General features: G+C 41.8%; 1 protein-coding gene across 2 annotated transcripts in view; it reads left to right on the top strand.

Moving 5' to 3' along the window:
• KIAA1958 (KIAA1958 ortholog) overlaps window positions 1-12076 on the top strand; it is a 164906-nt gene extending 152830 nt beyond the window's left edge. The window contains exons 4-5 of one of the 2 annotated variants that reach the window (XM_075825585.1): window positions 7266-7921; window positions 9871-12076. In XM_075825585.1, the coding sequence (XP_075681700.1) occupies window positions 7266-7921; window positions 9871-9880 (666 nt within the window). In that variant the 3' untranslated portion in view covers window positions 9881-12076. Of the gene's footprint in view, window positions 1-7265 lie in introns of both variants that reach the window. The other variant, XM_075825584.1, reaches the window with a different exon arrangement.
• The last annotated feature ends 1655 nt before the right edge of the window (window positions 12077-13731 follow it).

Below are 13731 nucleotides of genomic sequence, written 5' to 3'. Positions count from 1 at the left end.
GGATAAAAAGTATACGTGGATCCCACTTTTATTGACAATAGAAGATATAAAATGTAGAACGAGACGCAGTCCCAGGATGGTTGATGGTGCGGGCGTGTGCCCGAGCCTACGTGTTTCAAGCACCGACCATGACTACATTACAGCGCCAATTAGATTATGTAGGAGTAATGTGGTGACAGAACACAAACAAAGCAGTCAATTTGAAGGCTGAACCTGGAGCCTAAGTTCACAGACCAGCAACCAAAGTAATTAAGGGGATATCCACTACGTCTAGAGGAAAGAGGGTTTCTACACCAACATAGAAGGAGTTTCTTTACTTTTGAAGTAATATGATTAAAATGTTAATGAGGTTGTCTCACAAAGAAAAGCCACTTTTTAAAGAAGCTCTGTCACTAGTTTAGTAATGCCCTATCTCCTAGCTAATCTAATAGGCGCTGTCACACTGATAATTCTAGTGAAAAGTGTGTCCCAAAACTTTTTATTTCAAATGTGTCTAAACTAGACAAGTGGGTGTCAACACCAGCGATTCTTCTGAGGTGGAACTACCTCACAGCCTCTGATGCTATCCTATCCGCATCAAGCTGCTTCACACAGTGTGAGAGCCCGAGGCTAGAAGGATGGGGGATCACTTCAAACAGCCATATCTCTGGCTTTGGACCACCTAGAACAGTTTTGGTGGCATATGGAAGAGGAGATTCTAATCTTTCATATGACACCAGTTCTAGCTGTGACACAACCGGAGATATTGCCAGTTGACTACACAGTCGGGAATGGAAGCTGTATACTATATGATCATGCTGTGTTGCTGGACAGGGAAGGGGGAGAAGCTGGATGCTGATTGGACAGCGTCATATAGAAAACATTACACAGCCCAGATTGAAAAGAAAGAGTCACCTCCTATTTAGCTCTTAGAGCCACATTAGCATATTTAGAAAAATGCTCATAACTACAAATAATAAACATTTTTTTAAACAAATTACACTGTAGTTGTCAGCAGCAAAGCGCCTATTAGATTAGTTAGGAGATAGAGAATTGATAAATTGGTGACAGAGCCTTTTTAAATAGAAGTGAGCCCTGCTTATATAGCCCTTGGCCTTCAATGTTTATTGCTGGTAGAAGACCGGTTTTGCTGTAAATTTCCCTTGCGCCAGCTGGCTTTCAAATGGATGACCGGCCATGTACTGCAAGGATGGTTCTGGTCTGCCAGAGTGGTAACCTCTTACATAGTGGCTCTCGATTCTGGCTTATAGACAGGGGTCCCAAGCAGAAGCCCCCCCCCCCCTTCCTCCATGACCTCTATATACCTCATTAGGACATATGGACAGGGAGTGGTGACTTGGGACAAACCCTTTTAATGTCATAGAAAATGGATACAAATATTCTATGTGTAGTCTAAGGAATATAACAATCATATTGTTTAGGAATTATCACATTATTTTTCAGCTTTAATCCCCAGCAATTTTTTGTAAACCCAATAAACAAATGACAATTCAGATGATGGCTACTAAGAATGATCAATGTTTCCTGTGAAAACTGTGGTTTACCGCTGTCGTCCGTAGTAGGGGTGGACATGCCTTATGGATAAGCTAAGGGGCTCACTAACACTGTAAAAGGAACATAACACTGCTTTCTACTCTCTATTAACCCCTTCGCGCTCAGGTCAGTAATAGTACGTCCTGCTAAGTAGAACGTTCGCGCTCAGGTCAGTACTATTACTGACCTGAGTAAACACGGCGCCATCTTTCCCCGGCGCGTGTCTGAGCTGTGATACCTGCTGTTTCCGACAGCAGGCTATCACAGCTTAGTGTGCAGGGACCGATCGCGGTGGTCCCCGCCGATTAACCCCTTAGAAGCCGCGTTCAATAGCGATCGCGGCTTCTTAGGGGTTAAGCTGCCATCGCCGGCCTGCTACACGATAGCGGGCCGTGATGGCTACTATGGCAACCAGAATCCTAACAATGGACTCTGGCTACGCCATCGACGGAAGCCTAGTGGGTCCCGACAAAATCAGGACCCACTATGCTTGCTGTCAGCGAACAGCTGACAGCTCTAATACACTGCACTACGCATGTAGTGCAGTGTATTAGAATAGCGATCAGAGCCTCCTGCTCTCATGTCCCCTAGTGGGACAAAGTAAAAAAAGTGTGAAAAAGTAAAAAAAAGTTGTGTAAAAATAAGAAAATAAAAGATTTAAAAGTAATAAAAGTAAAAGTCCCCCTTTTTCCCTTATCAGTTCTTTATTATTAATAAAAATATATAAATAAACAAATAAACTATACATAATTGGTATCGCCGCGTCCGTAACGTCCTGAACTACAAAACGATGTCATTATTTATCCCGCGCGGTGAACGCCGTAAGAGAAAATAATAATAAACCGTACCACAATCACAATTCTTTGGTCACTTCACCTCCCAAAAAATGGAATAAAAAGAGATCAAAAAGTCGAATGTACCTAAAAATTGTACTGATCGAAACTACAGTTCGTTACGCAAAAAATAAGTCCTCGCACGGCTTTCCTGATGGAAAAATAAAACAGTTATGGCTCTTAGAATAAGGGAACACAAAAAATAAATTATATTTTACAAAATGTATTTTATTGTGCAAACGACATAAGACATAAAAAAAAACTATAAACATCTGGTATCGCCGTAATCGTATCGCCCCGCAGAATAAAGTGAATATGTCATTTATAGCGCACGGTGAACGCTGTAAAAAAAATTGAATAAAAAACAATAGTAAAATTGCTGTTTTTTTAGTCACCACGCCACCTAAAAATAGAATAAAAACTGATCAAAAAGCCGCATGCACCCCATGAAAACTACAATGGATTCCTCAAGGGGTCTAGTTTCCAAAAAGGGGTCACTTTTGGGGGGTTTCCACTGTTTTAGCACCACAAGACCTCTTCAAACCGGACATGGTGCCTAATAAATTAAATTAAATTAATTAAATGTCACCTCTACTTTGCTCTAAATTCCTGTGAAACGCCTAAAGGGTTAATAAACTTTTTAAATGCTGTTGTGAATACTTTGAGGGGTCTAGTTTCTGAAATGGGGTGTTTGATAAGGGTGTCTAATATATGGGCCCCTCAAAGCAACTTCAGAACTGAGCTGGAAACTAAAAAATAAAATAAAAATGAGGCAATACTTCGCTTCTTACATTATACTGATAATGAGCCGTGCCCACCCCGAGATGACCCCAGTTTTGACCGTTTGTATAAACGGAGACCCCTATTAGACCGTTTCAGTGCCCGGTTTTCCCAGCATTCACCCCCGAGAAGTGTATTTCTATAGATGAATCCCTGGTACATTTGAAAGGGAGGCTTCAATTCCGCGAGTACCTGCCGTGTAAGAGGGCAAGGTATGGCGTGAAGATGTATAAGCTGCGAGAGTGCATCAGGGTATACCTACAAATTTAGGATATATGAAGGGAAGGACACCAGTTCTCAGCCCCCAGAATGCCCCCCCTTACTGGGAGTTAATACAAAAATTGTGTGGGATTTGGTGCACCCACTGCTGGACCAGGGTTACCACCTCTACCTGGATAATTTTTATACCAGCGTCCCACTCTTCAACTGCCTCGCTTCCAGAAGTCCTGCGGCATGCGCCACTGCTAGAAGAAATCTGAGAGGCCTCCCTAAGACTCTGCTTGGGCAAACACTCAGAAGGGGTGAGAGCAGGGCACAATCTAGCAGCAACATATTGTGTGTCAAGTACAAGACCAGGGAGATGCCACACCAGTACCCATGTACCTGTACGAGGTACCAGTACAGGGACCCCCAAACTAGACTGCATCCTGGACTACAATAGGTACATGGGAGGGGTGGACTTGTCAGATCAAGTCCTGAAGCCTTACAGTACTTCTGGAAGCGGGGCCACAGGCATCGTACCAGGGCAACACTTTTTAGGAGAAGTTCCCCAAACTGGCAAGAAGGGAAAAAGTCAAAAGAGGTGCAGAGTCTGCTATAAGAGGGGGATAAGGAAGGACACAATATATCAATGTGACACGTGTCCCGAAAAACCAGAGCTCTGTATGAAAGAGTGTTTTCAAATTTATCATCCATCCCTTTATTTTTAATTTACCCCAGTTTTACTCGCTCTGATCCACTTCGCACAGCTTACCCATCCTCATCTTTCCCCTCTGAGCCCTGCTGTATGCCCAGGCAGCTGATAACAGCCACATGTAGGGTATTGCCGTACCCGGGAGAGCCAACATTACAGTTTATGGGGTGTAGGTCTCCGGTGGCACATGCTGGGCACAATATATCGGACACTGACATGGCATATATATAGAAAATTGCAAATCTCACTCTGCACCATCTGCTGCGCATTATCTTTTACACAATACCTGTGGGGTCAAAATGCTCACTACACCTCTAGATGAATTCCTTAAGGGGTGTCGTTTTTAAAACGGGGTCACTTCTCGGGGGTTTCAACTGTACTGATACCTCAGGGGCTTCTGCACACACGACTTAGCACCAGAAAATTCCCAGTAGGCCACATGGTGGTCCTTTCCTTCTGAGCCCTCCCATGGGCCCAAACGGCAGTTTATCACCACAAATAGGGTATTGCCACACTCAGGACAAATTGGGCAACAAAATGCGGTATTTTATTCCTTGTGAAAATAAGAAATTTTGAGCCAAAACTACCTCTTATTGGAAAAAATAATTTTTTTTTTAATTCACAGTCCAATTCAAATAAATTCTGTGAAAAAACTGTGGGGTCTAAATGGTCACAACACCCATAAATAAATTCTTTGAGGGGTGTAGTTTCCAAAATGGGGTGACTTCTGGTGGGTTTCCATTGCTTTGATACCTTTGGGGCTCTGCAAATGCGACATGGCACCCGAAAACCAATCCAGCAAAATCTGGGCTCCAAAGAACACATAGCGCTCCTTTCCTTCTGAGGCCTCCCATGGGCCCAAACGGCAGTTTATCACCACAAATGGGGTATTGCCGCACTCAGGACAAATTGGGCAACAAATTGGGGTATTTTATTCCTTGTGAAAATAAGAAATTTTGAGCCAAAACTACCTCTTATTGGAAAAAATTTAATTTTTTTGAATTCACAGCCCAATTCAAATAAATTCTGTGAAAAAACTGTGGAGTCTAAATGGTCACAACACCCATAAATGAATTCCTTGAGGGGTGTAGTTTCCAAAATGGGGTCACTTCTGGTGGGTTTCCATTGCTTTGATACCTTTGGGGCTCTGCAAATGCGACATGGCACCCGAAAACCAATCCAGCAAAATCTCTGCTCCAAAGAACACATAGCGCTCCTTTCCTTCTAATACCTCCCATGGGCCCAAACGGCAGTTTATGGGCACAAATAGGGTATTGCCGCACTCAGGACAAATTTGGCAACAAAATGGGGTATTTTATTCGTTGTGAAAATAAGACATTTTGAGCCAAAACTACATCTTATTGGAAAAAAGTTTTTCTTTTTAAATTCACAGCCCAATTCAAATAAGTTCTGTGAAAAAACTGTGGGGTCTAAATGGTCACAACACCCATAAATAAATTCCTTGAGGGGTTTTGTTTCCAAAATGGGGTCACTTTTGGTGGGTTTCCATTGCTTTGATACCTCTGAGGCTCTGCAAATGCGACATGGCACCCGAAAACCAATACAGCAAAATCTGGACTCCAACAAACACATAGCGCTCCTTTCCTTCTGAGCCCTCCCATGGGCCCAAACGGCAGTTTATCACCACAAATGGGGTATTGCCGCACTCAGGACAAATTGGGCAACAAAATGGGGCATTTTGTTCCCTGTGAAAATAAGAAATTCTGATCAAAAATGACATCTTATTGGAAAAATTGTCATTCTTTTAATTTCACAGCCCAATTCAAATACGCGCTGTGAAAAAACTACGGGGTCAAAATGGTAACAATAACCATAAATTAATTCCTTGAGGGGTGCAGTTTCCAAAATGGGGTCAGTTTTGGGGGATTCCTACTGTTTTGGCACCTCAACACCTCTCCAAACCTGGCATGCTGCCTAAAATATATGCTAATAAAAAAGCACCACCAAAATGCACTAGGTGCTTCTTTGCTTCTGGGGCTTGTGTTTTATTCCACGAGCGCACTAGAGCCACATGTGGGACATTTCTAAAAACTGAAGAATCTGGACAATACATATTTAGTTGTGTTTCTCTGGTAAAACCTTCTTTGTTACAGAAAAAAAATAGAATAAAATTGAAATTCAGAAATAAAAACGAAATTTGCAAATTTCACCTCCACTTTGCTTTAATTCCTGTGAAATTCCTGAAGGGTTAAAAAACTTTCTAAATGCTGTTTTGAATACTTTGAAGGGTCTAGTTTTTAAAATGGGGTGCTTTATGGGGGTTTCTAATACATAGGCCCCTCAAAGCCACTTCAGAACTGAACAGGTACCTTAAAAAAAAGGCTTTTGAAATTTTCTTAAAAATATGAGAAATTGCTGTTTATGTTCTAAGCCTTGTAACGTCCAAGAAAAATAAAATAATGTTCTAAAAACGATGCTAATCTAAAGTAGACATATGGGAAATGTGAACTAGTAACTATTTTGGGTGGTATAACCGTCTGTTTTTCAAGCAGATGCATTTAAATTCTGAAAAATGCTATTTTTTCTAAATTTTCTCTAAATTTTGCAATTTTTCTCAAATAAAGACTGAATATATCGACCAAATTTTACCACGAACATGAAGCCCAAAGTGTCACGAGAAAACAATCTCGGAATCGCTTGCATAGGTTTAAGCATTCCGACGTTATTACCACATAAAGTGAAATATGTCAGATTTGAAAAATGGGCTCTGAGCCTTAAGGCCCAAACTAGGCTGCGTCCTTAAGGGGTTAAAGATTATGAAGGGATTGTACCAATGTTTCTCATACTTGAAATGTACTATTTCATCGCGATCCACCAGAAGAATTGGCATACTATAGTGCCTTACGGGAGGTGGTTTATGATTAATACAGTAGGCCAATTGCTCCATCACAGCTTATTTGCTAATTCTGTCATTCTTGAACACTCGCCTTTAGCTCTGTGTCAGTCCCTGATCCTCTGCTTTTTATCCACCGCATCGGCCTATATAATTACATTTTTGATAGTCGGTCAATATATTTTAGTGTCTGTGCTAAGACACACTACATCCACAGATCCATACACATCTGCTTGTTAATACTCTAACTCCAGTATTCTGTTTCAGTATTAATATTATGGTAGCAGTAAGGTTTTGTAAGAATCTTCTTCTTTGATAACTACCGAATCTGTTCTCGCTTTGTGTTTTTAAGGTGCCTGCAGTTAAGCTGAATGAGCTTCTTGAAGATTTTTACGTGACTGTGAAAAAGACAGATGGATCAGATTTTTTGGCTACATCTCTCCATGCAATACGTAGAGGCTTAGACCGCATTCTGAAGAATGCTGGAGCTGGCTTCTCGATCACCAGCAGTGTCTTCAATTCATCCTCACAGAAACTCAAGGAAAAACTGAGAATGCTCAACAAAGCTGGAATGTCAGGCTCCCGGTCACGCAATATTATCTACTTCACTCTAGCAGATGAAGAGGAAATGTGGAGAATTGGGTGTCTAGGTGATGACGGGCCCGTGCCACTATTATCTTCAGTGGTAAAATACAATAGTCAGTTTCTAAACATGAGGACTTTGCAGGAACATGCTGATCTAATGTATGGTGACATAGAATTGCTGAAGGATGGAAATAATCAATCCTTCTTTGCTAGAACAGACAGTGTAAAAAGAGACAAGCAAGCAAACCCTAATAAGATGTGCTATGGACAGATTTACCATGAACATTCGAAAGGACACAAACGGTGTCCCTACTGTCTTCTGTATAAGTACATGTACACCCATCGTCCACCATCTCAGATGGAAGCAAGCTTGCCATTTTACCTGACTGCACGGAAAGAAGTCAGCGGAATGGAAAAAGTCTGGTACGAGGAACAGAGAATGGGGCTTAGATCTCTACGTGGTGTTGTCCCAAAGCTAGCAAAGCGCGTAAAATTAGATCAATGTGACAATTACACTTTTGTTTCATTTACACAGACATTTCGAAAGTTTGGTCCCGTTAACAACTATTAAGAATTTCACAATACACTAAATGAATTACTTGCACAATGCTGACCAGCAGGATATCCTAAAGAACAGAAGGATGTAATTGATCCTGATGTACACCTTGTCATACAAGTTGTTTCTTTCGTAAACTGTGTGTTATTGTTTGGATTAGTTTGAGGCTAATCCAATGTTATGACCAGTGTTAATTTCCCAAGCATGTTAAAGGTTTTTTCCCATGAAGGACATTTATGAAATATACACAGGATATGTCATAAATGTCAGATAAATGCAGGTCCGACCTCTGGGACCCGCACTTATCTCTAGAACGGGGCCCCCTAAACCCCGTTCTAGCTTTTTGTGCTCACGCTGCCTCTTGCCTTACTGATTACATGGTTGGGAGTTACGGAAACTGCTTTTGTAACTGGCATTCACTACTATGGAAGTTACAGAAACAGCGTAGCTCAGGGAGTTACGCTGTTTCCGTAACTCCCGACCATGTAATCCGTAAGTGGCCGGGAGGCAGCATGAGCACAAAAAGCTAGAACGCGGATTGGGTGCCCCGTTCTAGAGATAGGTGCATCTATGTGACATTTATGACATATCCTGTGGATATGTCCTTCATGGGAAAACCCCTTTAAATTCCAAATAGTGCCTTTTAGTAACTGCAAGACCATAAAAAGGAGATCAAAACAAAATCACAATAGCACAACTCTTTCAGAATGTTACTTTATAAAACATAAATAATATTTGTTATATCATTTCCCACAGATATTCATGACCAGCATTATACAGCATTCAACTGGTACCACAAGCGCCAGCAAACTAAATTAGTATGTCAAAATCGTTAATGTTGAAGACTCATATGCTTTGGGGTAAAGCCAAAGAGAATAATTTTTTAACTTCACTCATTGATATTGGTGGACCCATCATTATCAGGCAAATTAACGCTCGTTCATCAGCTGATTGTATCGTTTTAAATGTGTAAAATATTATCGTTGTCGGCAGCACATCTCCCTGGAACAGGGAGACGTGCTGCCGACATGATAGAAATGTATGGGAACGAGCGATCGGAGTAACGAGCGCTCGTCCCCATACTAGCTCCTTGTAAAAGGAGCAAACGAGTGCCGATCAACGAGCTCCTTGATCGGCGCTCACCGCACTGGCCGGTGTAGAAGAACCTGAAGTCACCTCCTACAAGCCTCCCATAATCACCTACGCACTCGCCTATCTTTACTATAAGGCCTTGTTCACACAGTGCAGATTTGATGCATATTTTGCATGCATTTTTTAAGCCAAAACCAGAATTGGATCCAAAAGAGGAGACCCTTTAGGGCCTTTCTTTATATATTTCTTCTGTTTAGGTTCCGTTCCAGGTTTTGGCTTCAACAATACATGCAAAATCTGCATCAAATCTGCACTGTGTGAGCAAGGCCTTAATATGATAGCATATAGCACTTGTGAAAGGGGCCATTCCTACCACTCCACAGTAAGGCCACTTTTACACGGCAGTATTCTGGTCAGTATTTGGAAGCCAAAACCAGTGTGGAACCTACAAAGAGAAAGATTACAACGGAAAGATTTGCTCTTTTTCTGTGTGATGGATCCACTCCTAGCATTAACGAATACTGATTAGAATACTGCCGTGTGCAGTGGCCTATGGCCTCCTTCACACACAGATTTTTTTTTCTGCCGTTTTAAACTGCATAAATAAATGCATGCTAAAACGCCAGTGTTTTGTTAAATGTAGTATAGTTTTTTATGCGTTTTTAGTGTCTTTTTATTGTGGCGTTTTTTATTTAGTGTTATTTTGTACATCCTTTTTTTTCAGCCATTTTTAAAGTCCTGAAGAGAAGCATATGGGAAAAAAACACCACACCAAGAGCATGCTGCATTTTGGAAAGGGATGCCACTGACCACAAAATTGCATAAAAAATGCCACAAACAAGTGCATCGTATGTAGTGGTTTTTATATTTAACTATAGACTTTCTCACATCTGGCTGCACCAAAAAAAGCCTCAAAAACTCCTAGGGTATGTTCACATGCTAAACTAAAAACGGCTGTAAAATACAGAGCTGTTTTCAATAGAAAATAGTCTGATTTTCAGCCGTTTTTAAAGCATCAAGCGTTTTTTGATTTGTTTTTTACAGACGTTTTTGGAGCTGGTTTTCCATTGAGACCATGAAAAATGGCTCCAAAAACAATTCAAGAAGTGACATGCACTTCTTTTTTACAGGGCGTTTTTTTACGCACCATTTTTAAAAAGTCGCCCCGTGGGAAAGAAACCCTATTTTTCCCATTGAAATCAATGGGCAGATGTTTGCGGGCGTTCAGCCTCCGTATTTTTAGCTATTTTTTGGGGCATTTACAGCCCGAAAAACTGCTGAAAATAAGCAGTGTGAACATACCCTTAGGAAAACAATAAAAAAAACGGATAACGCAGAAAAATAGACTACAGTGATGTTCAATAAAACAACAGCAAATATAACATGCCTTTTACTAAAGTCCAAAGAACATGTAATCCAGATTCACTAGACTCATTGCTTAAGATTTATTTTCCATACTTTTTCACGTAACTTGTAATTGTGCACAATTGCAACTAACCTGGGTCTACAAATTGTGTCTCAGTGTCAGCTATTTTCTGGAATCTTAGGCTGGGTTCACACGACCTATTTTCAGGCGTTTTACGCCTCGAATTATGCCTGAAAACACGGCTGAAATACGTCGGCAAGCATCTGCCCATTTCAATGGGTTTGCTGACGTACTGTGCCGACGACCTGTAATTTTACGCGTCGCTGTCAAAAGACGGCGCGTAAAATAACAGCGTCGTCAAAGAAGTGCAGGACATTTCTTGGGACGTAATTTGAGCTGTTTTTCATTGACTTCAATGAAGAACAGCTCCAGATTACGGCCGTAATTGACGCCTCGCAAAACGCGAGTACGAGCAATTACGTCTGAAATGCAGGAGCTGTTTTCTCCTGAAAACAGCTCCGTAATTTCAGCCGTAATTGACGTTATCGTGTGCACATACCCTTACAGTAAAATAATCTGGTAGGATTCGGTGCTGTATAAACACACATTTCTTAATATTTGCAGACTATGGGTCAGATTTGCTACTGTTTCTGAGTAAAAAAAAATAATAATGTGTCAAATTGGCGCAGTTCGGCATCATTTTTATGTTTGCTCCTCGCTAGACACTTTTAAAAGTGATCCAAAAGGCTTAGCAGGAAAGGGGGTATGGCTTGTTGGAAAGGGGCTTGGCGTAAGGTGCGCCAATGTGCTCCAAAAAGGCACCAAAAAACTGGCGCAAAATAAGCTAAATAAAAAGTGATATAAGAAAGTGTAAGGTCAAACAGGTCATGCAAGATGCGCCAAAATTTTCTTGCAGCATGCACCACTGTGATAAATTTGGTGCATTTTGTGCCTGCCTGGTCTAAGCAAGTTTAGCTATAAGCCTGGGTTCACACGTGGCGGAATTTCACTTGAATTCCGCTGCGGACACTCCGCAGCGGAGCCGTTTCTCCATTGACTTCCACTTAAATTTAGAAGTGTTCGTTTAGACGATGCGTAAAATTCCGCTGCGGAGCATAGGCTGCGGAGCGGAATTTGGTGTCCGCAGCATGCTCTGTCTGTTGCGGAGCAGTGGCGGACTGGTTGCGGACTCATGGCGGAATTTCTCCATTGACTTCAATGGAGATTCTAAATTCCGCAATGAAGTCCGCAGCTGTCATGCACATGTTATGTGTGCTGCGGATGCGTCTTGCTTTTTTAACATGACATTTCTTCATTGTGGCTGGACCTATGTGTTTCTAGGTCTACAGCCAGACTGAGGAAGTCAATGGGGCTCCCGGAATTACGGGAGCGTTGCTAGGAGACGTCAGTAAATAGTCACTGTCCAGGGTGCTGAAAGAGTTAAGTGATAGGCAGTAACTGTTTCTGCACCCTGGATAGTGACTACCGATCCCAATATACAGCAACCTGTAAAAAAATAGAAGTTCATACTTACCGAGAACTCCCTGCTTCTGTCTCCAGTCCAGCTTCCCAGGATGACGTTTCAGTCTAAGTGACGGCTGCAGCCAATCACAGGCTGCAGCGGTCACATGGACTGCCGCGTCATCCAGGGAGGTAGGGCTGGATGCCGAAAGAGGGACGCGTCACCAAGACAACGGCCGGTAAGTATGAAATTCGTTTACTTTCACTAGGGAAAGTGCTGTCCCTTCTCTCTATCCTGCACTGATAGAGAGAAGGGAAGCACTTTTTCCGCAGTCCGCAGCAGCTAGTCCGCATCAATTTACTGCACATTTTGGGCAGATCCGCAGCCGTAATCCGCAACCCGGATTAGGTGCGGCATTGATGCGGACAGTTGCGGAGGAAATCCGCCACGTGGGGGCATGCCCTAAGGGTATGTTCACACAGCTTATTTTAAGCCATTTTTCGGGCCGTAATCGCCCTGAAAAACGGAAGCTCCAAACATCTGCCCATAAATTTCAATGAGAAAAGCAGCGTTTCGTTCCGACGGGGCATTTTTTTACGCGGCCATTTGGAAAAACGCCATGTAAAAAAACGCCCCGTAGAAAGAAGTGCAAGTCCCTTCTTGAGCCGTTTTTCATTGTGTCAATCAAAAAACGCCTCAAAAAACGTTTGTCGTTTTAAAAACGGCGGAAAATCAGAGGCTGCTTTCACTTGAAAACAGCTCCGTATTTTACAGCCGTTTTTCGTTTTGCGTGTGAACATAGCCCTAGACAGCAGTAGTGAATGTGGGCCAATCAATTTTTACAAGCCACTTCTTAAATGTCTTCTACTGAGATCAACAGCTCAGGAATGTTTTAACAATATACTGTATGAAACAGTTAATTTTACCTGTCATTTGAAACGCCATCATTTGGATCCCCCGAGGGACCACAGGTCCAACATTAACATTCTTAGGGTATGTTCACACAGGGCAGAATTATTGCAAACATGCTGTCCCATGCATCTGAATGAGGTTTGACAAAATCCATGCACATGCTGCAGCAACAACCCCATTCAGAGGCATGGGATAGATTTTCAGTTGCAGAAATCTCTGCAACAGCTGTTGCGTGTGAATAGACCCTAACTTTTGTCCTCTCTCTGGTCAATGATCAGGAAAAGTGAAATGTGCAAGTTCTCTTACAATATTCCTTGTGTCTTCTTTAGAATCACATTCAATGGACTTGAATATTAAATGTTGCATTCCCATATATGTAGGAGCACAAAAGTATTCCTTCTAGGACCAGAAATAGCAGTACATCCATCTTCCTGGAGGGACCATAGTATACAGTAGATCAGGGATCAGCAACCTACGACACTCCAGCTGTTGTGAAACTACAACTCCCAGCACGCCAAAGGCTTTCAGGGCATGGTGGGAACTATAGTTTTTACAACATTTGGTGCGCCAAAGTTTTCTGACCATTGCAGTAGATACATGGCAGAGCACCAGTTGGCACAGTGTTTAACCTTTACTGAAACAGCTTTATTATTTTTTATTATTCCTTTTCTTACTGTGAAATTCTGAAAAAAGATCTGCAAATCTTTTATTTGTAGACATTATAGCTTTACTTTCAATGGAAAATTTGGGCAATATGTATGTCTTGGACTTTTAGGCTATGTTCACACAGAGTTTTTTTTACAAGTTTTTTTTATGAGTTTTTTGACGCAGAAACCGCTCCGCAA

This window comes from Rhinoderma darwinii, chromosome 1 (assembly GCF_050947455.1).
Source record: "Rhinoderma darwinii isolate aRhiDar2 chromosome 1, aRhiDar2.hap1, whole genome shotgun sequence".
In the NCBI taxonomy this organism is placed as follows: Eukaryota; Metazoa; Chordata; class Amphibia; order Anura; family Rhinodermatidae; genus Rhinoderma; species Rhinoderma darwinii.
The sequence above is the reverse complement of the archived record's forward strand: the minus strand, read 5'-3'. Positions and strand labels throughout refer to the sequence as shown.